This window comes from Grus americana, chromosome 1 (assembly GCF_028858705.1).
Source record: "Grus americana isolate bGruAme1 chromosome 1, bGruAme1.mat, whole genome shotgun sequence".
In the NCBI taxonomy this organism is placed as follows: Eukaryota; Metazoa; Chordata; class Aves; order Gruiformes; family Gruidae; genus Grus; species Grus americana.
The window spans coordinates 53934280-53958767 of record NC_072852.1 but is presented as its reverse complement, the minus strand read 5'-3'; the positions used below and the strand labels follow the sequence as shown (position 1 = coordinate 53958767).

At 38.7% G+C, this 24488-nt stretch overlaps 1 protein-coding gene across 6 annotated transcripts in view; it reads right to left on the bottom strand.

Moving 5' to 3' along the window:
- NR1H4 (nuclear receptor subfamily 1 group H member 4) overlaps window positions 1-24488 on the bottom strand; it is a 39249-nt gene that overhangs the window by 4421 nt on the left and 10340 nt on the right. For 2 of the 6 annotated variants that reach the window (XM_054848644.1, XM_054848654.1), the window contains 6 exons: window positions 17544-17906; window positions 11821-11973; window positions 7962-8095; window positions 7336-7434; window positions 6407-6506; window positions 4746-4892 (listed from right to left, as the gene is read on the bottom strand). In XM_054848644.1, coding sequence (XP_054704619.1) covers window positions 4746-4892; window positions 6407-6506; window positions 7336-7434; window positions 7962-8095; window positions 11821-11973; window positions 17544-17906 — 996 coding nt within the window. Of the gene's footprint in view, window positions 1-4745; window positions 4893-6406; window positions 6507-7335; window positions 7435-7961; window positions 8096-11820; window positions 11974-17543; window positions 17907-21147; window positions 21261-22365; window positions 22546-23298; window positions 23546-24488 lie in introns of those variants that run through there. The other 4 variants (XM_054848694.1, XM_054848684.1, XM_054848673.1 and 1 more) reach the window with 4 other exon arrangements.

Sequence of the window (24488 nt, the reverse complement as noted above, 5' to 3'; positions counted from 1 at the left end):
TGAAAATGATGCCGGTGAACAGCGTGTGGAATAACTAATTCAGGTCCTTCTTGTGCCAGGCGCTGTATAAACATGCAGTAAAACAATCCTTACCCCAGAAAGCTTATAATCTAGCACAGAGAAACTAAAGCATGGATGGGTGAAGCAAAAAGAGTATAGATGTGGAAGCAAATGAAATTAAGGCAGAAAGCTTCTCTGCACTACTGTACTCCAAACAGAGAAATAAAATGAAACAGAAGAGGTGAAAGGGACTAAAAAGGGATGTTTCAGCAACGCAGCTGATTTACTGCTTTTACTAAAGAGAACAGAACTTTGAAATCTTTAAATAGATATATGCCACAATACAATTATGAATAAAGCCATGCAAAGTGAGCAATTTTGAGACTCAGTTAATGGAATTTTTTCCTGGTTACTAGATTTGTCCTTATCCCATCTGTGCTGGAGTTTCCCTGTTATTTCATCATCCTGTATGCACATTCCACAAACCGCTGTTCCATCACAAGAGGGGGCTGTTTTCTAATGCGATTGAAAATGCTTCAGTTTGGATTTAATAAGCTCCACCAGAAAGCAAAAAAGCAGGAAACAGATGTTTATAGTTCTTGCTTTTTTCCTTATCTACTGTACAAGATGTTGTCACTTCAATTCAGGTTATCAGAAAAAGAATTAAAGGCAATTTGGTGCTCATAACTGGAAAGGCTAGAGGAGAAATGAATTATATGACTTTTCAAATGTCATTGTTACAAATCATACTCCGAAAGTGGAAAAAATCAAATAGATAAAGTTATATTTCTGGCCTCATTGAGAACAGAAAAGTTCTCCGTCGAACCCTCTTTATTTAGATCAGACGAGCACTGCACAGTACTGTGTCACCTAGGCAGGGCTTCCTGGTCAGTGTTAATGGTGCCTCCTTCTCAGCTTTTTCTCAAAAAGTGTTTCAAAAACTTTGTTTCATGCTGTGTTATGGCAACAAGAACGTACCCCTCCTGCGTGTTGCATTGTGCATCATTCTGAATTACACAAATTTCTACCAAACCACCAGCCCAACTCTATCATCTGTGGAAGATACTGCAATTCATTTGATTGATTTTGCTCTCTTAATGAATGACCGGTGGTAAATCCCAGGGTAGTCAACGGGAAATACTAGCTTTACGGAGTACGGCCTTGCGGCATTAGACTGGAGCAGATTTAAGTCTGTGAGCTTTATTCATTCAGCACCCCTTACTTCTTGCACAATTTCATTCCTGTCTGTAGCTTAAGACACAGCGTTGTTTTAGACCTTGCCTTTTTTAGGGTTTTGTTCCTATGATTTCTCTCTGAAGGTAAGATGACTGTTGCTTTCATAAGGTTTGCAATTTCATAAATAATTATCTGCTTAACATAATCCTGGAATAGATGTTTTTACTGTGATATCGAGTCAGTATTGCCAGCTTTTTGAGACTAGTATTCTCTCTTCTATTTTGGCTGTTCAGTAGAACTGAATAGATTAATCTATTGCAAGAGGAAAGCTTGAGAGTAAGTACTAATTAACAGTAACTAGCACTGTGTGATTAATATGGATAAAGAGATCTTTTTTTCTTGATAAACATGGAGGTGCCCAAGGGTATATTAGTAGCTGTTTTATGAAAATAAAATATATTAATTACTTGCAAAATTACATCTTATCTTTCACAGTGTTTCATCTACCAGAACTGTTTTCCATGCTGCTTAGAAGCTCTGCCTTCTAGCCTGGTCAAATACATCAGTGGCCCTTTAAACACTGACCAAATTCACTGTGTTGATGTTGAGAGATGAAAAGGGGAAAATGTAGCCAGTAGAGAAGATAGACCAGAGCATGTTCATGTGACCTCTCCTCTATCATCATCTTGTAGAGGTTAAATGGGCAACTTAAATGAGAGGTTAGCATGTGCCAAGGAGAACTCACAATCAGGACAGCAAAAACCCATCTTCTCAAAAGCAATCGACAGGACTACTGTGAAGCCATCATTGTAAGCAAAGAAACCTTAGTTTTAAAAAAAACAACAACAAACAAACCCCAAAACCAACCAAACAAAAACACAACACAAAGAACAACAAACCAACCAAACCTGCAAGGAGGATGCAAATGACATATTGCCACATACCATCCTTTGGCAGTGGCCTGAGTGCCTGCAGTCAGGAGAGAAGTGCGGTCTGGCACACAGCAGCAGCATCTGCACTGCCTTGAGCTAGTCTTCATAGGTCGAGTCTATTTAAATAAGTTTTTGGCCTGGAGAAGCACACTTAGGCAGAAGAAAAGAGATTGGGTCCTCTGACATCTGTTCTTGTTTTCATGGGTATAAATTAACTCTGTAGCTACAATGTAAACATCTTTTGTCAATTTTATTTGTAATTCAGGAACATGGTGCTGGCTAACTCCACGTGATAGATTGTGCAGTACCACATAGAAACAGAAAAGCTCTTTCCTATACTCTGTAATTTAAAGTGGTCCTAAGTTCTAAATGTTTTGGGCAGTGTGGGTTTTGCAGTTTTAGGTTGAGTCCCAAGATGGTAAAAGTCTCCCTCCGTGTGGATGCACGTGACCATCTGGAGGGTTAAACACCTATGATTTGCAGGTATGTTTAGAAACAAGAGGCTAGATACTGGCCAGGTTCCTCTCTCTCAGATTATTTGGGCTCAGCAGTGAAGATAATTTAATTTTGTTTCTCTGCACAAACCCCAGCACAATGGGGTTTTGAAGCACTACCATTACTCAGTACTAGTAATCAAATAATAAAAACCCAAGGCAGCGGAAGTGATGAGGTATCCATTGTTCCGCTGCCGGATTTTGCCCTTGGTGGCAGGAGTCTCTTGTCCAAATAAATGGGAACTTTGCATCCCACATTCAAGGGCAAAAGGTGGCTTCTTGCCAATGCTTTGAAATTGTGGCTATTTCTTTTTTTTTTTTTCCCTTGGATCTTACTGTACTTCAGCACCTGTAACCCATCCAGGAAGACAACAGTATATTTCACAATGATGTCAGGTGTCCTGCTGCCAAATGAAAATTTGGGTCCAGATTCTTGTGTTTCTGTCCATATCAGATAGTATCTTATTCCCCAATACTGAAATTAGTAGAACTACCATGTGGAATAAAATGATAAAATAAAAATCTGTGGCTCTTAATGACCACTGAGAACAGGTGTCCTCAGGAAAAGAAGCTACAAATTCTCACTGAGAAAACATTCAGTATCTCAGCACTGTTTTTTAAAATTATTGTACTGCACAATAATGGGGAGAATTTGCTTTCAAAATAACAGAAGGAAACTAAGCATTAAATAACTAGGATGTCAGCCTTTCACAGAATGAGTCAATCAGTCACAACATGGTGTATGCGTAGTGAAACATCAAATAAGATGACTAAGTGGCACGAGATCTCATTAAAATTAAATAAAACATCTGTATTTCTCATTAAGTCTCAATATTAGAGGGAGTGGGAGAGGATTTCAGTCTCAGGAGCAGCTAATGAAAGAATTTCCATAACACCTTATGGAGAAAGACCACAAGGGCACAAACAAAGGCAGTCACTGAAATGCACCAGGACTTGAGCAATATGCTCAAGGTAAGAAATAAAAATACACCTCATCAGCATGAGAATAAAAATGAAACCTGCTAATGCTCAAAGGTCATCACCACCAGATCTCTGGCTTCTTTATCAGGAGAAAAAAAAAATCCATTCCATAGAATCAAACAAGGGAAGGCATAAATATTAATAGATGAGAGCAGCTTCCAAGTGGATGTGGTGGCAGGTGACAGAAGTCTGGGCAGCTTATGACTTTTAGGCAGGATCCCCAACCCTGATTTTATGCATATAGACATCAAGGCTTGACAATAGGACTTATGTGACATTCAGACATTTGTTTGCACCTAAAAATGTGCAGACAGAAGTTCTGACTAACAGCAATAATTTATGGTTGATGGCCTGACAGTGTTTAGGACCTCACTAGGAGCCATGAATAATCCTGATGCTTATTCTTCATTCATTTCCTATAAATTTAATTTCTAATCTCTCACTCAACTATCACTGCATTTCCTTCGCTGCTGTCTATTGTCTTTGCAGGGTGTTTCAGGTCGCTGCATTTAGTCTTTTTCTTTTTTTCAGTGAGGTGTATGTAAAAAAAAAAAAAGGAGCTAACAGTATCCAGCCCTGTTCAGCTTTTCGTAATTATTAAGATTTATGTCTAGAACCAGTAGAATCTGTCGTAACAGCTAAGCCTTGGATGGACCTTAAGAAGCAGAAAACATACTGAAAATATGCCATGTTTATAATTCTTCCATGCATCTTGTGCAGTGTGATTCAATTTTACCAAATAGACCCTAAGAATAGGTAGGTGTCTTCAGTCATCTCCAGTAACATCCTAAAATCTTTTTTTTTTTCCTTTCTTATATATAGTGATTGCCTTTGAAAGCATAAATATTGATATTTTATGTGAATAATGTGAAATGGTGGTACTTCTTCTTCATCGTTCTTTCATGCTTATAACTGGAGACTTGCACTGGGTTTATTTGATATGTTATTCATAATACTTGCAATGTATTTTTAAGTAAACCTTTACCTTATGACCTTTAGACTCAAGGCTGAGTTACATTTCTTCTAGTTAATATAAAGAACAACATTCAGATAAAGCTGTTTCAGTGCTAATAAACAATTTTACTAGCTTTTCAAGGACAACATACTGACACAGAAGTGCAATGATGTGGTTTGTTTTTTCCTCATTAAACAAGATACTTACCACTATTGCGAATTCTTTCTTCTAAAAGGACAGTATGTCCTGTGGGGAGTTTCCTGCTGAAGATCTCAGCTGAACGGAGGAACATGGCTTCTACTGCTGAGCCCTTCAGCAAAGCAATCTGATCTTCATGATCAAGGGTTTGGAAGCCTGGGGAGACATTAGAGATAAGTAAGGCAGCAACAGAAAAGTCCCTGCTACTTTCTGTCTTGAAGTCCTTGCACGTGAGGTGCTACACATCTGCGTAACCTCGATGTTGATGTTAGCAGGCATGACACGTGCTGTGGAAACTGAAACCCAGATTCCAGAAAATGACTGAAGTTTATGAGAATTAGACTTGTGTTTCAGCATTCATGGTACTTTAAGAGGAACATGATAAGCAAAATCTAGTGGCATAACACAACCAAGAGTAGAGATTTTGTCTAGACTGATGGTGCTGCCCAACATCTGCTACGTTTCCACCAGAGCTCTCTATATGACTCGCCCTCTGCCATGCTACTTTCAGCCCTTTCTGTGCTCTGATGGCAAAAATCAGCATTTGAAGTATCTAATTTTAAATATTTCACCTTGCCTTTGGACTAAAATACTAGTTTACATACAGGCTTCCTGCTGTGTTTTAAATACATGTTTCTCTCTTTGGAGAGGAAGGACTCTAAAACCCACTGAAGAAATCAGAAGGAATTTGGTAACTTGTGTAAATACAGAGTTGCTCCTCTGAAGAAGAAAGGGGACCTGAAGATGATGGGAAATTCTTCTCATACTTGCCCATGCAGGTACCCACCTAATAGCCACCCCCCGATTCTGTGAGGAAGCACAGAAAAATACAAAGTAGAGATGAAACAAAAAGGTGATAAATCTTGCCGGATGTATCCTAGCTCAACACTGAAAACAGGAGATTGTTCAATTACAAAGCTCCTCCTTTCTTCATTTACTGCGAGCCAGTATCCCAGTTAGCATAAAAAAAGAGTTACAACTGCAGTGCTAGGCTTTGAAGCAAGTCTGTAACACACACCGGAAGGGTCAATATGATGGGAATGCCAGAAAAATAATGTTTTCATACAGCTAAGCATTACAATGCACCTTCCTTAATTACAAGGAACCTGTACCATGCCTTGCGTTCACTCTCGAGGTAACGTCAACTTGAGAGTTTAAAAAATACTAATGATAAACACAGGTTTTCAGTGCTTGTCCTTAACACACCACGCAAGGACCATAAATATTGGTGCCACCAGCTAGGGAAAGTTCTTGGTTAGGACTCACAATTCAGTGGACACCATGACCTAGAAGCTTTGCTAGAAAGGCCACACAGAGTGTGAAGCGGAGTCTGGCAAAGCCTTAGCGGTAATTTAAAGGCAGCCTATTTGGCACTGCAGTGATATATGAAAATAAAATCTCTCTCGAGACGCAGCCCCTTCTCTGAGCGTTTTGTTTGTCAATAGGTAAAGAGTGCCACATCTCAGAGTGACAGAGTTTGAATTATTCAACAAATTATTCCTCCGAGCACAAAGCTCCGTTTCTTTAGACAGTGTCTGAAGAATGCATATGCGTCAGAGGAGGAGGTATTTTTATATAGTGTTCAAAATATACACAACAATCACCAAATAGCAACTCAAAGGCACGTAAGCTTTGCAATAACAAAATTTGCCCCAACACACTGGATATACCTGGTAGTTTTTTAGTGAATTCCACAAGAACCTGCACATGACTGGTAGCCATTTCTGTTAAAATCAGAAAATTTTCTTCAGCACTGAATTCCTCATGTAACTGTTAAAAATCAAACCAAACAAAATCTGTTAATATTTATTGTCATTTCACATTTAAAAGCATAAAATACAAGACTTATTAGATTGGATCAGGCAATAGGTCCATCTAACCCTGTAATTTGTCTCCAATGGTTGTCAAAACCAGGTATTTTTGAAGGCGACGTAAGAAAAGACAGGACCAAAAAAAAAGAAAAAAAGAAAAACAGTGTCCTTTTGCCTGGAATATCTGTCTCACTTTCAATGTCATGTCTAGCAATCAATGATTTAGGCACTTCCTGAGCTAGAAGTTTTAGGACACCATAATATTTAACCAAAAATCTCCTTGTCCATGAATTTGTCTATTTCCTTTTTGAATATATTTTTGTTTTTCACCTCCTCAACCTCCCATGGAAATAAGTTCCACAAATTAGTTATGTGCTATTCAATCCACATTTATTTGGGTTCAAAAGAATTAAATGTTTTTAAGCTTCCAGGCTGGTATCTTTATAGAAAGGAAGCTTGGCTGCAAGTCAAACTCAAATCACTGCCTATACTGACAATGCAAGAAACAAAGCTCCAATCAGCAAAGGTTAAATTTGAGCATAAAAGTGTATTTCCAGAGTTGAAAGCTTTTTCTTAGCATTTAAATTTGATAAACGAAGATGTGGTCTAACAGTTGACTGAATGGGAGACAATCTGCCCCCCTTGCAGCACGTTTTAACTGTAAGCTTTTACACATAGTTTGCTCTACTACTTACTACACCTACTTATGCTGAGTACAAATATTTTCTGCTGTGTTATCCTCAGCTTCATTATCCACATCTCAAAAATGAATTCATCAACATACTTACTAGTTTTTTTGACACCTCCTGTGGTATTTGTTGTTTACTGTACGAATCCATGAGGTAATCAAGAAGGTTCTGCTGTTCTGGGGTAAATTCTACTTTCTCCTATACTGGCAAAAAAAAAAAGCCCATCATGAAATGCAGTCATAGAAATGATCTAGTATGTCTTTCTTTAGGCAAAAGTTATACATCTATTTCTAACACTTGGAGATCAAGCAGACAAGAAGTTTGCTTGTCACTGAGATTTCTGTAGAAATGTACAGAAGAGTGGCGTATAACGCTTCTAAACTGCATGAGTTCATGTGGTTTATTATTAAAAATAAGGAAATGTTTAGCAAATAACTAGGTATGCTCAAACTTTAATTTAATCACACCTCACCATATGTGATATATACCTGACATGTATCACAGAAAAAAATACTTTATGGATTTTATGGATGTTTTACTGAGTTTTGATTAAAAATATCAGAACTACCTCTATTCTCAAGGTATTTCCTTGACTTGGTGGAGGTGGAGTTTTAATTAATACAGATAGCTCCAGAGAGTTTGTGAGTACTCTATATTCACTGTACTAGCCACATTTAGCTCAAACTTTACCACTGCTGTATGAACTATTACAAGAATTTTCTTACCCTATATATTTTAGTTGTAGATGTCACTTGTTTCATGTCATGGCCTTCATTATCTTCATTGACTGTCTGATCTGGGGGCTGTTTCACATTTTTCCGTAGCCTTTTTGACTTGCATTGTATTTCTGTTAACAGACCTAGAACACATAATACAACAGATAGCAATTGGATTTATATATGCCTCAGGCACCGAATAGGTACGTAAACATGCCCATGAATGCTCTTTACACTAACAAACACACTTACCTGCGCAGATCATTTCCTGAGCATGTCATTATCTTTGGATGTGAGTCTAATGAGACATACTAAGTACACGCTAATGAGTAGTCTAGCCCAGCAGGAGGCCATCTGCAGAGCAAAACGGTGCTGGTGACCCAGCATCCACACAGTGTGCACGTCAGGGGTCTTGCTGTGGACCAGCTCTAATCTGGTCTTATAGACAGAAACCCCATTAGCGATGGGAGTGCGCTGGAGCGTGTCTTTAGTTTCATCCAAAAGAAAACCCCTTCATGTGCTCTAAGACCCGAATCAAAGCGCAATAAATGGCAACAATTGGAAGACTGTCGTCAAGAGTGTGCTCCTCATCCAATCCAAACCAGTAATCGAGGTACAGCTGTTCTTACACAAAGAGCAGTGAATGTTTTCAATAATCTTTAAGCGCTATTAGGGCTGTAGTGCAGAATCTTCTCATAGAAAGCCCTCTCCGAAGAGAGGACTCCAGGGCTTTAGCCATTAGTGTCACTATACAGATAGACCAAGAGCTGAAAATGTAGGCTCAGAAGTATCTCAGACTGGCAAATGTACCTGTAAAATGTATTTATTTAAAATGTTACCCGGTTGGTCTTGCTATTTTGCATTTCATTATATTGGAAGACTGAATAAAGCCCTGGTTTTACTATAGAGTTTCACTTGCCCTAATGAAAGGATTTTTTCATTTCTGTTTTTTTTTTTTTTGTTCTGGACTACATTTCAGTACCTTGAACCAGGGAGCATCCCTGTGTGGATGTCATAAAAATAGCAATTTGCTTGTGCTAACAAAAGAAAGGGACAATAGGTACCCTACACAACCTGTGGAAGACAGCCAGAAAGTACAAATGAAAAAGCAAACAGCTAAGTATCCATCTAAAAGTAAACCTATCAGTACAGGACTTTCCTTTCTTTCTTTTCTATCTTTCTTTCTTTCTTTCTTTTCTTTCTTTCTTTTCTTTCTTTCTTTCTTTCTTTCTTTCTTTCTTTCTTTCTTTCTTTCTAGTATCCTTCCCATTCTTCACCTTTGAAAATGCAGAGCAGGAAAAGAGGCTCATTTGGTGAGTATATGATGGTAGAGGAAGATACCATGAAAACAGTGAATTTCGTTGTGAATGTTTTTAATTTCCTGTTTAAGCACTATATAAAATAACCTACCTGAACTGCTGAGAGAAGAGGAAATTTACATGATTAAAATAAGACCTGCAAATAATACCTTGAAAGGGGGGAATAGGAATGATGGAGATAATAATTGGTATCGAGCCATGTAATTTGTGCTGCCGCACAGCATCATAGATTTCTTTTTCTAAATTATTCACACACTTTGGCAGTGTTAATGGGCTTGTACTGTTTTTCACCAGCTTAGGATCTGGTCTACTACCTTCCTAGGGAAAATTTGGTTTACATTTGCCTTAAACAGTAAGACAGATTTTATTCATGCTTCCAGTTAGTGAGTATTACCTTGACATCTTATTCTGGCTCTGTTTAAGTTAGCTGGAAAGCTCATGTGAGAGGCAGGACTTTGCTTTTTACTGCAGAGATGGCTAGGTTTCCATGGGTATTAAATGGGTATTACCTTCCAGGAAGAGTGGTAGAACTGGGTCTTCCCTAGGTAGACATTTCACCCAAGAAACTTGCAGTTTATATCAAAACCGCAGCAAATGACTGAAATTGATGGTCAGTAATTTCGATCTGTTGTTTATAAAGGGCAGGATTAGGATTGCTGGGTAGCCCTGCCATAAATGTTTATAAGAATTTACCTCCTTGTTCTGAGAGAAAAAAGAATCCACAGAGCTTGCAATTACAATCCTACAAAATGAGTAAGTGAAACAAAGTTCAAGGTAACCTTTTATTTCCTAGTAAATTTTTTTTTTTCCAAATAAATGCTCTATACTACTAGACACTTCATGTTTTACTGTCCTGGATTGCCTTGAACTAAAAGCAATAATACAGCACACTCCTACTTAAAAGCCATTAAATATTACCTTGCCAAACATCCTCATTGCAGTGCATTAGAGCATGGTTATGGTTAAGTCATGAGCAGCACAAGATACCCAGTATTTCCATTGCAGAGGGGGAGTCAGATGGCAGTGGCACTCACTGGCTTTTATTTCACATATGCCCATTTGTGAAAACGATAGGCCAGTTTAAAAGTTTCATGTGGGCCCAGTCAGTATTGTTTACGCTGACTTTTTTTTTCTTTTTTCTTTTTTCTTTTTTCTTTATTCTTTTTTCTTTTTTCTTTTTTTCTTTTTATTTTTTTCTTTTTTTTTTTGATGATGGGTTGTTTTTTCATCTGAGTCATTCACGCTGTTTTGAACCCTCAAAATTTTGGAACAATGGATCTGGGATCAGCACCACAGGGGAGTTATTTTCCCCTGACACTTAGGGACACACTGAGTGCTGTCATCAAGTGGTGGTTTCTGCTCATGTATTTACATATTGCACGAGAATATGTCATATCTCAGGATCTTTGTAGCCTGTTCAATTTGCAGAATGAAAGATTAATTACATTATGCTGGCAATGCATTCCAAATATTGATGGAGCTTATTGTTTCTCACAAAACCAACAGTTAATATAGCATCTTCTGATCAGATTGAGGGATAGAAGTAAATTAAAAATTCCAAGTAGATTAATTTCCTGTATGAACCTAAATTGGTTTCACACATACGTGTATGCTAAAATGATTGGAACCATCAAGGAAAATAAATTGTAGCCCTGTTCATGGAAGGTAGGAGAGCAGATGTTTACAGACTGTTTTCAGGAGTAAGCTTGCAAAAATAATGGAATGACCAACATTTTACTCAAAATGGAGTTTTAAACGTGTTTAAAGTTGCATTCCAATATCCCTGTTATTCTAAGTTATCCAATGCGAAGCTCAATGACGTTTGTAAGCTGTCAGTCTGAATAGCGTATTCGCTTTAATATGAAACATTATTGAAGTCCATCGGCTTCATTTCTGGAGAAGGTTCTACCTATGTGCCTATATGCAAGACAGGAAAATCTATAGCGCCATGAGAAAAGCTAATGAGACTATAAAAAAGGGCTAGCCCTTAGCAGGCTTTGCCTGATTGCTGGGTGAGGTCTGGGAACATACACTTGGCAAGTCCGCAGACACTTCCTGCTAGCGGCAGTCCTCCTCTTTTCTTGAAAATGGCATTGTTTGAATGCCAGAATTTGGACTTGCCTAGCAAGAACTTGACAGGGAGAGCCCCAGAAAGAGTAGCAAAGGGAAGAGCCAGGACTTCCTGCTCTGGCTTCTACACCACTGCAAACTCCTCGCTCGTGGGGAGTTTCCCGTAGATTCGCTTCCTCGAATGCTTTTCCTTCCCGCTCAAGCAGACTAATGGCTGTCATCTAGCGCAGGACAGCCCTTCCTTCACCATTTGCTCAGCTCTTATACCCTTGGGTCCCTGACCACCAACTAAATCCTGTTGCTTATAAGTGCATTTGCCTTTTTCAACAGGATTTGATGCACAGGAACAACAGCATCTTTAATGTGCTTTCCACCAGCCAGGTGACATCTTTTATAGCTTTATTATTAAAACCAGCCCAATTGAACAAATAGAGTATTTGATGTGTTCTCTGCACACTCTATCTATATGATGCAAATACCTGTATACATACATTCAGCCAACATGCCCATTTGCTTGCATTTCCTTAGGCGGCACTCCTGGCATTTTCTCCTCATGTACATGTCCATCTCGCAGTTGCCTCCATTTTTACACTTGTATACTGCATTTTTTGTGATGCTTCTTCTGAAGAACCCTGCACAACACAGCAGCGACATAGATAAAAGAAAACACTCAAAGAAGCAAAGTAGTCAAGTTGAAGAGCACCTCCATCTCAATTGGGTTTTCTGAATGACACATGTTCTGCTGCACTACGAGTTTCTTTCAGTGCCTGGATGACTATATTCTTGATATTTGTACTGAGAATAGTATCAAAGCAATATAATTTAATAAATCAACATGATAAATCACATGCCCAAACATTAGACAGTATCCCAAAGTAAGGTCCTGAAACTGTGAATGTTGGGAAAATTCAGGCCCATGTCTGAAACCTGCCAGGAGCAGCTGAGCACCAGCACTAGAGCTGTAGGGCGATACCATACAAATAGCCAGTGAAAAAAATATGAGTCTGTTAAGTCTCTTGAAGTACAGGATTCGCAGAAAGAGAGTTGAGTAACTCATCACAGTTCCCTCAGGTCCTGGGAGCTGCAGAAGCTCCACATGCTGGTCTCCTTGCTCACCCCCAAGTTTAATAAGGAAGCTGCATCGTATATGTCTATTGTACGTGTACATGTGGCATCCTCCTGTTTGTAGGATACTCCAGCCTCATTCACTATATATTGTCCACCTAATGAGTTAAGCGGTCACCTAATTTCACCTGCACAGGCAATTCTACTGGTATCGTCACTGGATTCGCTCCAAAATTGCACAGTGGTAACCACAAATGGCAACCGATCCAAGAAACTGAGAGGACCTTTCCTCAGCTTGTCCGAATCTCCTATTTAGCTGCTGCCTATCACATCTCTGAGAGTGGTACCGTCGGCAAAATGTGGAGTGCTGAAGATATGAAATGTGATCGAATAAAAGAGTCATCACAAAACAATAGTGTCTGCTGCCAATCATGAATGTTTCCTGAATTTTTAGTGTGACTCGCTGTGCCATCCCAATCTCTTTACATTGGCCTTTGTATAGCAGAGACAACGTAGCATCGAGTACAGGGGGAATTAACTCTCTCTGGCATAGGAGGGAAACTCAGTTCTCCTCCCCATCTGAGGGCAGGTCTCTGAAATAGACTCATGGGAGCTTCTGCTGGCACATCACTATTTTAGAGTGTACTTCCAAATAGAGCTCTGCGTAAATTTGCACTATCCAGAGCTATTCACAAACCTTTTGCTTTCTCAGTGCCATCGGCTGGCACAATAAAAACACCACTGTTTTCCAACCTGGCACTTTGATGCACTAAGAAAGGCACCAGATAAGACCCAGTCTTCCACACTCAAATCGTAGGGAAAATTCAGATGTGAATCTGAATTGTTGTCTGTTGCAGGATTTTTCTGTGTGTTTTCAGAATTCATTGACCTAAGATAACATCCCGCTGAATCTAGGCGAGAAAACACATGATGTGATGATTTTGCCATTGTCAGATCACAATTTCCCAACTTTGGCCCGTGTTTTTATAATTGCATAATCTCTTCCAAGCACCAGTGTGTAGCTACCAGTAAAACAATTCCACTACCCGGCCACAAAAAATCTGGCATTTCTCTGAATCTGCTGTATTTCCTGCTTGAAATCTCTTCCATGCTGTCTGTTTTACTGGCTTCTTTTCAGATAAATACACTTGACTGGCATCAGTATCTTTTGAAATGCAGATTGCTTAGAACCTCCAGCAGCCCCAGGCATTATTTTTATTCATCATTCACGTGGTGTTTAATACATTACCATTTACTGGTCAGGGAACGGAGAAAAAGGCCTGGATTTAAGCTGTAGGTTCTCAGTGTCAGTTAAAGGAAACTGCATCTGCTTTACATCATTTATAAATTTTATTTGTTAAATCTAAATCCTGTAATTCATGACACATTAATTAGTAGTAAATGCTGAAAAGTTCTGCACAAATATTTTCTAAGTAAGTTTGACTGATGACTTATCACTCACTCTGTCCACCAGGCATGTGTTTGCTTTTTCATGGAAGAGCAAAGAAAAAGAGCTTTAATAAATGAATTTTTTAGAAGTATGTAAGAATGTGAAAGACAAATGCAAAACTAGGGATACAAACTGATAGGAGCCAATAGGATTTAAGCAGTCAAATATTTTCTCTTTAAAATAAAGTTTTTTAAAAAGTGAAATGAAAAGTGAAATATCTTTTGGCAAAAAATAGTTTTAAACCTACTCTTGTTTCAGTTTTATCATGAGGTGACTCTTGAATTATTGTCTTCTTGAACAGAATTCTTCATAATTAATTTTGAAATTAGCTTGTTGGTGCAAATGGAATTTCTATATATATTATTCACTAATAATTCAAAATGAACTTAAACTGCCTGAAATATTTTATGTGTTACTGTCTATAACAGGAGGAGTTTTACAAAAATTCAGAGGTAAATCAGAAGTGGCATCTGTTAATCTAATGACAGGGCAGCCCCAAAAGCTGAAGGTTTTTCTGGCACAGTCTAACTTTTATCTGATCTTGCCAAATTACAAAAACCTCATGTTGGCTGGGAATGTTGAATTTGCTTTGTTCTCTTAGCTAGTCATGAATATGATTAATTATGGCTAGAGCTGATCCAATGCTACTGATGCTGATTTTTCTTACGGAAATTATGAACATTGCAGGAGGACAGCTGGTAAAAGTGTAGGTGAAAGCTTTGTAAATATCTTCCTTTGCCATCCTGATGGCCAACTGCTTTGGGTTTTTCAATTTAAAAGTTTTTTTGAAGTTCACAATTGCTAGCGAAGCACCTGCTCCACTCTGTCAAGACATGCTACAGTGTTCCTTCTCCCCATGGCCATGGGGTGGGCGTTCATGTGGGAAGATAAAGCGTGACCCTTCTTTGCGGGAAGGATTCTCAGTCTGGCTTGACTTGACATCGAGAATTATCAGGAGTGGTTTGAAGATTGCAAAAGCTCATGCTGCCGGCCTGTGCAAAGGGAATTCACAACTGGCTTTTCTCTCAGCAGAACTTGCTCTGTGGCTTTGTTGAACAAGCGCGATACTATGTCCCACTTGTTCTGCAACACCTGAAAATGGCCCTTAAAACTCAGTATCACTACACAGGCTAAGGCTATACCAAAAAGTCTTTGATGTCTTTCTGCAAAGGTTGTCTCAGAAATGACCTCTACAGCAGCAGGCTTTAAAGCACTGTATATTGGCCATTATACTGTAGCAATGCCTGTGAACTGCCTCATCCTTTATGGACCACAATTGTGATGCTATTATTGTTAATCAAGACAGCATTTTCTAAAGTGATATATTAGAGGTGAGAGAAACCTCAAGGAAGCCTTTTCTTTTTTTTATAGTACCACAGGCAAATGTTGTATGAGAGCAAATGTTCTATTTAATCCGCTTTTGCATAATATGTAAAATATTAATGAAATAGTTCATACTTATTTGTTAATGGCTGGTCATGTATTACAAAATATATAGAAGTATATACTCCTGCCCATCTCTTTAGATTAATATTCTCATGAGGGACAATAAATAAGATCTTAATATTTGTTCCTTCTGCCTAAGAAAGAAAACCAGAAAGAATGGAGAGTGTTGCTGAATGCATTACCCAAAAAAGAAATGAAAGAAAAAATTAGCATATTCATCACAGAGGACTGAATCCCATAAAAATATGCGCAAAGCCTCCGCCTTTGAATAAGAACGTCCATGGCATTGGTGGAGCAGGGGTGCTGCAAGGTGAGCACTAGTCCTACAGAAAGGGGCCTGCATATTATTTTGGACACACATTGAGCATTAATTGACAGTCTTGTCACCAAAAGGAAGGGCTAATCTCATACTTGGATGTGAGGCACGTGAGGTAGTTCTTCTAAGGCACTGACAGGAGCAGAACTGAAGTACTGATCCCAATTTTGTTCACCACAGTTTGAGGGTAAAGTATACCCATGTGAAAAATTCCACAGATACACAGGAATGATCCGAGGTCTAGAAAACATAGTATCCTTTTCACCTTGCCAAACAGAATTACTGTCCTCAGCACGTCTTCTTACTGAATCAGCTGGTACTTTAATTACATCTAAAGTTAATTGTAGAAAGAGAATGCTTTATCTTTAAATAATTCAACTTTTACTATGTATGATCAAGGGTACTATTCTTTGTAATTGATGTTGCAGTCATGAAACAGAGTGAAAACATAAAATAAATTGTCCCAATAAAGCAGTAAAATTATGGTTACATAGAGTGATTCAAACTGAATCAGTAGAGAGATGAACACATATTTCCTTTCACCATGGGTTTTAATTTGGGTATTTACTTGGTGGTTTTAACCTCTCTTCTAGAAACATTCTTTACAAATTCCATAGTTTGTAATTCTAAGTCTTTGAAAAATTACTAAAACATTTAATAATGAAGTTAATAAACAATAGGAATAGCTTACTAATGGAGTAAATATATCATTACTTGGAATCTTCCCATTAAAATTGAGTTTAATTTGGTTTATAATGACAACATTCATATAAGTTAATTCATATTTTGTAACTTTGAGACTATTCACAGGGACAGGAGAAAGAAATAAATCTTTTATTTATTGGAATTATTGAGAAAAACTATATGACCCTTGACTGTATTCATGTTTAGAGTGGTTGACCAGAGTGGTTTGTTTTGCCCTCAGAAAGGAATTTGTCATAGATAAAGCAAAACCCCCAAATTTTTCAAAGTCCACTCTCAGTGACAGTGATCTCCATATTAAGATGTTTTAGTGCTTCAGTAATGTCCATGCTTGAGCCTTTATCCGTAGAACAGAAATGATAATGAAATACTTATTCACTAGAATTTATTTCAATAGAATGAAAAACTGGGGCATTATTTTTCTTTCTATAATGTACCTCAGTCCTGTGACAGAATAACTGTCTTTAGGTATAATAGTTATTCCATCAACATAACCTTTTTGTCCCTCTCTGCTAAAATATCTGGCAATCATGTTTCTAATAATGGCAATGATTTTCACTATCCCATTTATCCTGACGCCAGCTTGTGGATACTGTTCTCCTAAGCAGCAAGATATTTATCCTACAGATACCACCTGTTTCCTGAAGAAGCTCCCTCCCTAGGGGCTATCCCTAGAAGCAAGTCCAGAATTAGAAATCCTTTCATTTCACAAACCTGAAGACACTCACCATATCCTTTGGGAGCTGAGGGAAAGAAATTCCCTGGGAACAATCTGCAGGTGGGAGCTAACAGCTTTCACTTCCTTTCAATGCGCACTACATTTGGGCTCGGTTCGTAGCCAATTTCTAGGGCAGCCTAGCACCAAAATCCCAGGGGCCTCCATGGGTTTGGTTCCTTCCACAGGCAGAGATCGGCATTGAGAGCTGCCAAGATGGCAGAGCCGGGCTGCCAGGCCCCCACATGAAAGCTGTTCCACTTACCAAGAACTAAGGATGGCTTACAAGCCGTAGGTTGGCCAACTGTGCTCTTTATTCACAGGACAATGGTGGAAGACACTGCCAGTCTGTCTTGGGGAGAATACAGAATAGTGTACAGCAGATCCAAACGTAAATCTCTAAAATGATTAATGACTCAGATAAAATAAACAAGAAAGAAGAGAATAAAAATTCAGAAACAGCTGTGCTTATTAGCTGATGTGTATTCTGTAATTGATTTCATCCTACCTTTGCATCCTTCACAAGTAAGGGCATTGTAGTGGTACCCAGAGGCTTTGTCGCCGCAGACCACACAGAGCTCTTCTCCTTTCACTCTTCCCGTGGAGTGCCCCAGTCTAGGCTTTTTGGCTGCAGGGATATCCATTATCTCCGTCTCCCTTGTGAAAAAGGTCTCTGAGGGTATTCTCCTGAGCTCGTACATCCCGGGGGAATACCATTCCTCATGCTGCGGAGGGTAGAAGCCTAGGTTGGAGTAATAAGGTGGCGATGAAATCTGAGGCTGAACTTGGGGAAATGGCACACTGTTGTACTGTGTGTAAGGTGACACATCTGCCTCTTGCACTGGAGAACTCATTGGCTCTGAAAGGACACCTGGAAAATAATAATGCAAAACCAATTTCTATTACTACTATGAAACTGCAGTTACCAGAGAAGTCTTCACTTCCAGACATCCATCACAAAATCAAGGCATAATCATAAAGATTGCATTATCTGAATTCAGATTTGCTGTGGTCCTGGTCCTATGCAAATACATTGCAAGATATTTTAAAAGTAACTCAGCCACTCCTTTATTATTGGTGGAAATGTCTGGCACTGGCACTTACATAAAATATTGAAAGATACCATGCAGGTAATTGTATAAATGTTCAGTTTACATGAAAGAGCAATCCACACCACAGAGAAGCTAGCAACTCGAATTAGGTCTTACAGCAGAATAAAAGCAATCCAAACAAAAGCCAAAAACCCTATGGCATTGGTGAAAGTTAGATCATGACTCAAACGTCGTGTTAATTTCTGTTTAAGGCTGAATGACTATGTCATGATAGGGGAAAACTGCCCAGGGGAAAGACAACAAGAGTGAGGCTTAATTAGAAGACTAAGAAAATGAAATAACCTGTTAGAAGAGCCTGAAAGGGGAAAGTGAGGTTACTATGAAGGAGCAGGGAAGATATTCCCAATAAAATTGATGAAATGCAACCTTCTCACCATCCAGCCTCCAGCGGCCACCCAGCCAGCCTCTGCAGCCTGGTCCCCAGCCCCGACAAGCCTGTGACACTCAGCACAGTTGTGAGGTTCTCATAGGAAGCACCTCCGAGCCAACAACAAACCTGGCAGTGGGACAAGGAATGGCAACCTTTCCTGTTGGGATCGACACAGTATATGGAGGCTACCTTAACTTTGCCCATTAAATAGCAGGTTTAAAAATGCAAACAACTTAAGTCTCATTTTTTTCTGTATTACAACAACATCTAGCAGCCGCTGGATGGCATAATTAAAATCAAGCCCATGCCAACCAGCTGAAAAGAGTAATTTAAAAGTTATTTGCAAACTACTTCATATTTTGTGTTGGAGAAAGCCACATCTTGCTGTTTCATGAAAACACTGACACAATTCCTTCATTCGTTCCAAGAAGAGAATCTGAGAAAAATAGTGCATATTTCCAAGAAGATGCTGAGTCCTACTTTTATTGGAGTCAACAGCAGTACTTACAAGGAAATCATAGATTAATGTTCATTGGTGACCATTACTTAACAGTGCTTCAAAAGCACTCCAAAAAACATTTTTGCTGACATAAAATTGGTTCCCTGGCAAGTCTTCACTTCTGAGGAATCCAAAACAATGAAGAAATGCTAACATTTAAGAAGAGGAAACATCTGTAATGACAATAAGAATTAAAATCTATAGCACAGGATTCTTCCCTCTCCTTTGTTTCACTTCAGTTAGTGCCAGAAACGAACCTTTTCATTTCACCTACTTTTTCACTTTCAAGGTCTCATGCTTTTGCTCTGCAGCCTTCTGCCCTTGCTACTTTACTGTGCTGCAGAAGCCATACAAGTGTTTTGGATTTGTATGATTGCTGTAATTGTCCACAGCACATCTTTGCCAATAGCAAATCTTGGGGTCCCAGTTCAAGAATAAGCAGCGAGACGTACGTCTGGAAAAACGTGACACAAAACCAAATGAGAATAATGGTGCCATTTATTATTAATTCATTTAATTATGGTTGTGTTTAGTTGCTCCAGAAGAGGCCAGGACCCCAAGTACTACGCTAGCAGAAGCAGAACAGCAGAAGGCACTCCCCAGACCCCCTTAAATAAACAGCATAGACACACAGAGACCCGAGACAAAATGCAGGCATCTGGGGACGCTACAGAAGAGCCTGGAGGTGAAGGTAGAGCTTCACGCGTCAAACGCAAACTGTCACTGATACCTGCCAGCTGCAGCGGTGACAAAACACGTAAAGGGTGAGGACAGCAATGGTTGATGCTGACCTTTATTGTTCGGTATAGGTTTAATAAGTGGGTGGTCTTTCTTGAATTATATTTATTGTTTGTTGAGACTGCTGCTCATTAAGACTTGTCAAGATATTTCAGGTACAAAAACTGGCCTTGTGAGATACACAATCATTGTACAAATCACTCAGTGTCTCTTTGGAAAGGAATCTGTTCACCATGGAGACCTAAGTTGTCATTTGCTAGTTAGTAATTAATTAGTTGATTGAGTTTGATACAGAAAAGTGGGATGATCCCAAAATGATAAGGAAGAAACTGTTGATTTTTAACTTTATGCCATCCACAGAAAATTCCACAAAAGTTCTATACTAGCCATCTGAACTTCTTGGGCTGCTGAAAGAGTGAGAAGGCAACACTCTTTGCACAGCAAAAAAGTAAACTCAGGGCTTGTCAGAAAATTCAGGACTGCTAAAGAACTGCAGTGCATGCTGAGGCAATATTTGGTGTTTATTTAAACCACTGTAGGTCCATTTGGGTTACAGATATGTTTATAAAAATCCTCACAATCATTAATTCTACTCTGCTTCTGGAGGAAACAAAAAAATCTGAGTCTTAATGTATAAAGTTAAATATGGGGGGGGGGGGAAGAAAACCTAATCAGCCCGTATCTCCTTCTTTTTCCTTCTGTGTCAGGCACATAGTTAAACAACCCAGCTGAAGTGAGTCCATGCTCAGAGCAATGGAAGGGAGAAGGGAGCACAGGCAGGGTTGAGACTCAGAGAATATGGTCTCATTTTCTGTAAAACTGGTTTACAGCTAAAACTCAGGGAAGTGCTCAGATACTAGTTATGGAGACCAGACTGAATTTTAAAGATAATGAGGTTGTAACTATGTAGGGTTTCCCACTTTAGCTTAAGGTTTTTGTGGTTGGTTTCTTTTGTTGTTGTTGGTTTTGTTTGTTTGGGGTTTTGTTTTTTTAAAGTAGACATGTTTGAAGGGCTTGGTGGGCATCTATATTTCATCCTTAGAAATCAGTCAACTTGTGCTGACTCAGTCAGACACCATTCTCTACCCAGAGCAGATCAAAAACAGTTGTCAAATTATTTTTTTTTCCCCACAAAATTGTTAATGAGTTTAGAATTAAACACTGCAAGAAATGGTCTGCTCCAAAGCATTAGTAATTTAAAATAATTCCTAAAAATAATTGTTTAAAACTGTGGAGGTGTTCCATAAAGATGATTTCAAAATGAAACTGTTTCATTTTTGTAGTTGAAATGTCCTTTTACTCCGAAATATTATCTTAAAAAATTGAAACAAATTATGAGGTTGAAATAGAAACTAGATGCCTTGAAATTATTGGGACAAAGTATTTCTATGACCTGATCCAGAAAGCGTGGTTTGAGCTGTGTTCCCCAGCCCTCTGCGTGCACGGGGCTTCCAACAAAAGCTGAAGGGGTTCTGCTTTCGGAGGCACACGGTGCACTGCTCTGTCCTGCGTGACATTTGAAAACCACATTGATTTTTGGAATTACGCTTTGGAAAGTACATGCGAGTCTAGAACAAATAGTTTCTTATCACAAAAGAAAACTAATCTTATCTCACCAACCAGAATGTACATACGCTTTTATCCAGACGTATGCTAGTAGAAGTCTGAGATGGGCTGGTCTCATGCCACTCATGTAAAGCAGCAGCCGACCCACCGAAATTGCTGGAGTTGCAGTAGTATAAAGCAGTGAAAGTGAAATCAGAAACGAGCTCACTGGAATACAGCGGTATTTTATATTTGTGTAGTCTGAACTATTTTGAAACATTTACCAGTTTTTCCTTTTGGAAGCTTACCTTTTACATTTTTAAAGAAAGACTACTTAAGCGCACAGAAATGCGATGTTACTTATAGCTGTGGATCTTTTAGATTATGTTTTGCAAATAAATGTTTTTCAATGAAAAACATTTTACAGAAATCTGGAAAGTTTACCAATATCAAAGTAAAACCTTCACATGGGTGTGGTCATTTTACAAATATTTTTTCCACAATACCACTTGCAAGTGAAACTCATTGAAGTCTTTGGGTTTGTTCCTTTAAATTTTACACAGAATATTTTACACCACAAGACTTGAAAAAAATACTTGACATAGACTTAACCGCTTGTAGAAATGCAAGGGAATTTTCCTTGTAGGAACTAAAGAAAGTGTTTACAATTTGCAGAATTATACTGAAGTTATGTGCAGATTGAAGATGGTTTTATTCAGAATATTACAGAAATTACAAGATCACCTTTTAATGTAAAAGCTATTGTTCCATTAATATAAAGCTAATTAAAGGGGAAAAAATTCAAAGCAGGTTTAAAATATGAACCTCTGACTCGCCGTAGGATATTCATGAAGGAATTTAAAGGAATGAGAATAAGATTTGGGATTAAGGAATTTGGAAACCATAATGTAACCATTAATGAAAGCCCAATTTAATTCCAAACAAATTATTTGCAGATCTTTAAAGATCACTTGGCTTAAACAACCCTCTAGCATCCTACAGTTTCAAGGCAGAATACAAGATCAGATGACAAACATGTCCAAGCGAGAAAAGGACAATATCCTACCTTAAGCTGTCTTCAGTCTGACCATTTCTTGAAGAAAAATACTCTCCTTAAAGTACCCAGTCCTCCTTTCCCTCTCTTCTTCTTCTTTTCCCCCCACTAAAGACTACATATAAATAAAACTTCCTAATTCTGCTTTGTCCATATCCTGTTGACTACTTTACTGTGAGAACTTTCTTTAAGACTAGCAAAGGAGTGACACAGGCCAGAGGTTATATAGTTTACTGATTAACTTCATTACAGAGAAACTTGTTTGTAAATGTCTGAAACAATAGCAATGTCCTTTCCCAGTGTGGATTTACCTGGATAAAATTTGGTTACGATTCAAGAGGATGCCTCCAAGAAGCCTAGCCACTGTAATTTTGTACCTATTGTGGTTTATTTACAATAAATTTTTTATCAATAAATATTTAGTAATGTCAGGTGATTCTGTGCAATAGATTAACCACTTCAATATCACAAGAAGCATGTTTTAGCTGACTGGATTAACAGATATTTCAAGCACAGAAATGTTGTCTTCTCAAAAAAAGGCCAAAGTGCTCAGGCCGTATTGGACACATCTGTATGATAAGATAGAAGAGTGCCGGAGAAATGTCCTTGCCCCAAGGCCAAATGATCAATTCTCATCACTGTAGCTTAGGGGTAACTAATTCTCTCCAGGGTGCGTCTGCACTATGTAGTCGTTGTTGACCTTACTCTTCTGGGCCCATGTAGCCTCCCCGTGGCTCTCAGATATTATTGTTTAATATATGCCATTTCAGTTCAAAGCACCTGGAATGTGGTGAGGGCTGTGGGGGATGCCACCACAGCACTACTGGGACAGCGTGAAGTCAGAAGATAACGTGGCTTGCCTTGGTTTGATGGCAGCTAAGGTATGAAGGTACAAACGCCACTGAGACAGTGTTAGAGGACAGTGTAGGGTAAAAGGAGACAAACCTACTGCCGTCTTGTCCACGCCGCCTTTTGGGTAACAGTCCCTGGAGTAAGCCCGTGGCTTGAGGACACCTACTAAAGCAATCTAAAACAGAGCCCCAGAGCAATCTAAGGGTTGAGTAGTGTCAGGATGGACAGTCAAGGGTGCTGTGCCTCTTTCACTCTTCAGCCTCTTTCATTTAGCGCTGTGGATGAGCCCACTAAGACCCAACATCAGATTTGTGATCAGAAGTATGTCTGAGAACCACACCTGGAAGTGAATAGGCAGAGAATCAAGCCCCAGACTGCAAGATTCCCCTTATTTCATGAAACAGCCTCCTTTCCAGGCTAAACTCCACAAATGACTCACACATGCACAAAATGAAGCATCATGCAAATACATTTTGGTTTTGCCTTGCTCTACGGTGTGACCTTCACCCTCAGAGCCCTGTTCACCCACATTCCTTCGCTTTAATTTTTTTTTCTCAGATTTCCACTCAGATTTGTTTAGTTTGGCTCTTTTCATAATTATTACACATACATAATTTTCTGTTTTAATTTGGGTTGGTTTGTTTCCTTTTGATTTGGGGGTCTGTTACAGGCCTAATTATTTTCTCTGCAGGGACAAAGCCAGATGTTGCATCATCTGCCTTTGCCTTGCTAAAGACAAGTCGTTATTTAACATATCTTATGATCTTGAAGCTGTTTAATCAGTTTGGACAATTGATCCTACTACCTTTTTTTTTTTTTTAAAAAAAAAAGCATAACCAGGACAAATGCAAATTTATCTAAAAGGAGTCAGCATTTTAAGCTCATCTTAGGCACAATTTTCAATGGCATTTCATTGTTCTTACATTGTCAAATATTTAAGACAAGTTTAGATGTATCGCTTTCTTTTCCCCTTTGCTAGGTTTCAATTTTTATTCTTCCTTTTAAGAGTGCTCATTCACCTCAAAATACTTTTTTCTCAGACAGGGACATGTACAATGAGGATGGCATTTCTTGTCTTGTTATATTTTTATGTAACATTACAATAAAACATTGTCAGGCCATCAAAAAATACTTAAAACAGGTCTTTATTCAAATTAAACAGGTAATAGTACTGACTTATCTTTCCAGGTTCTTAGAAAAAATCCATCTCTGATAGCTAAAATTTCACACTTAATATCTTGCATATTAGTAACTCCTGTACAAGGTGCTTTCACAGACTATAA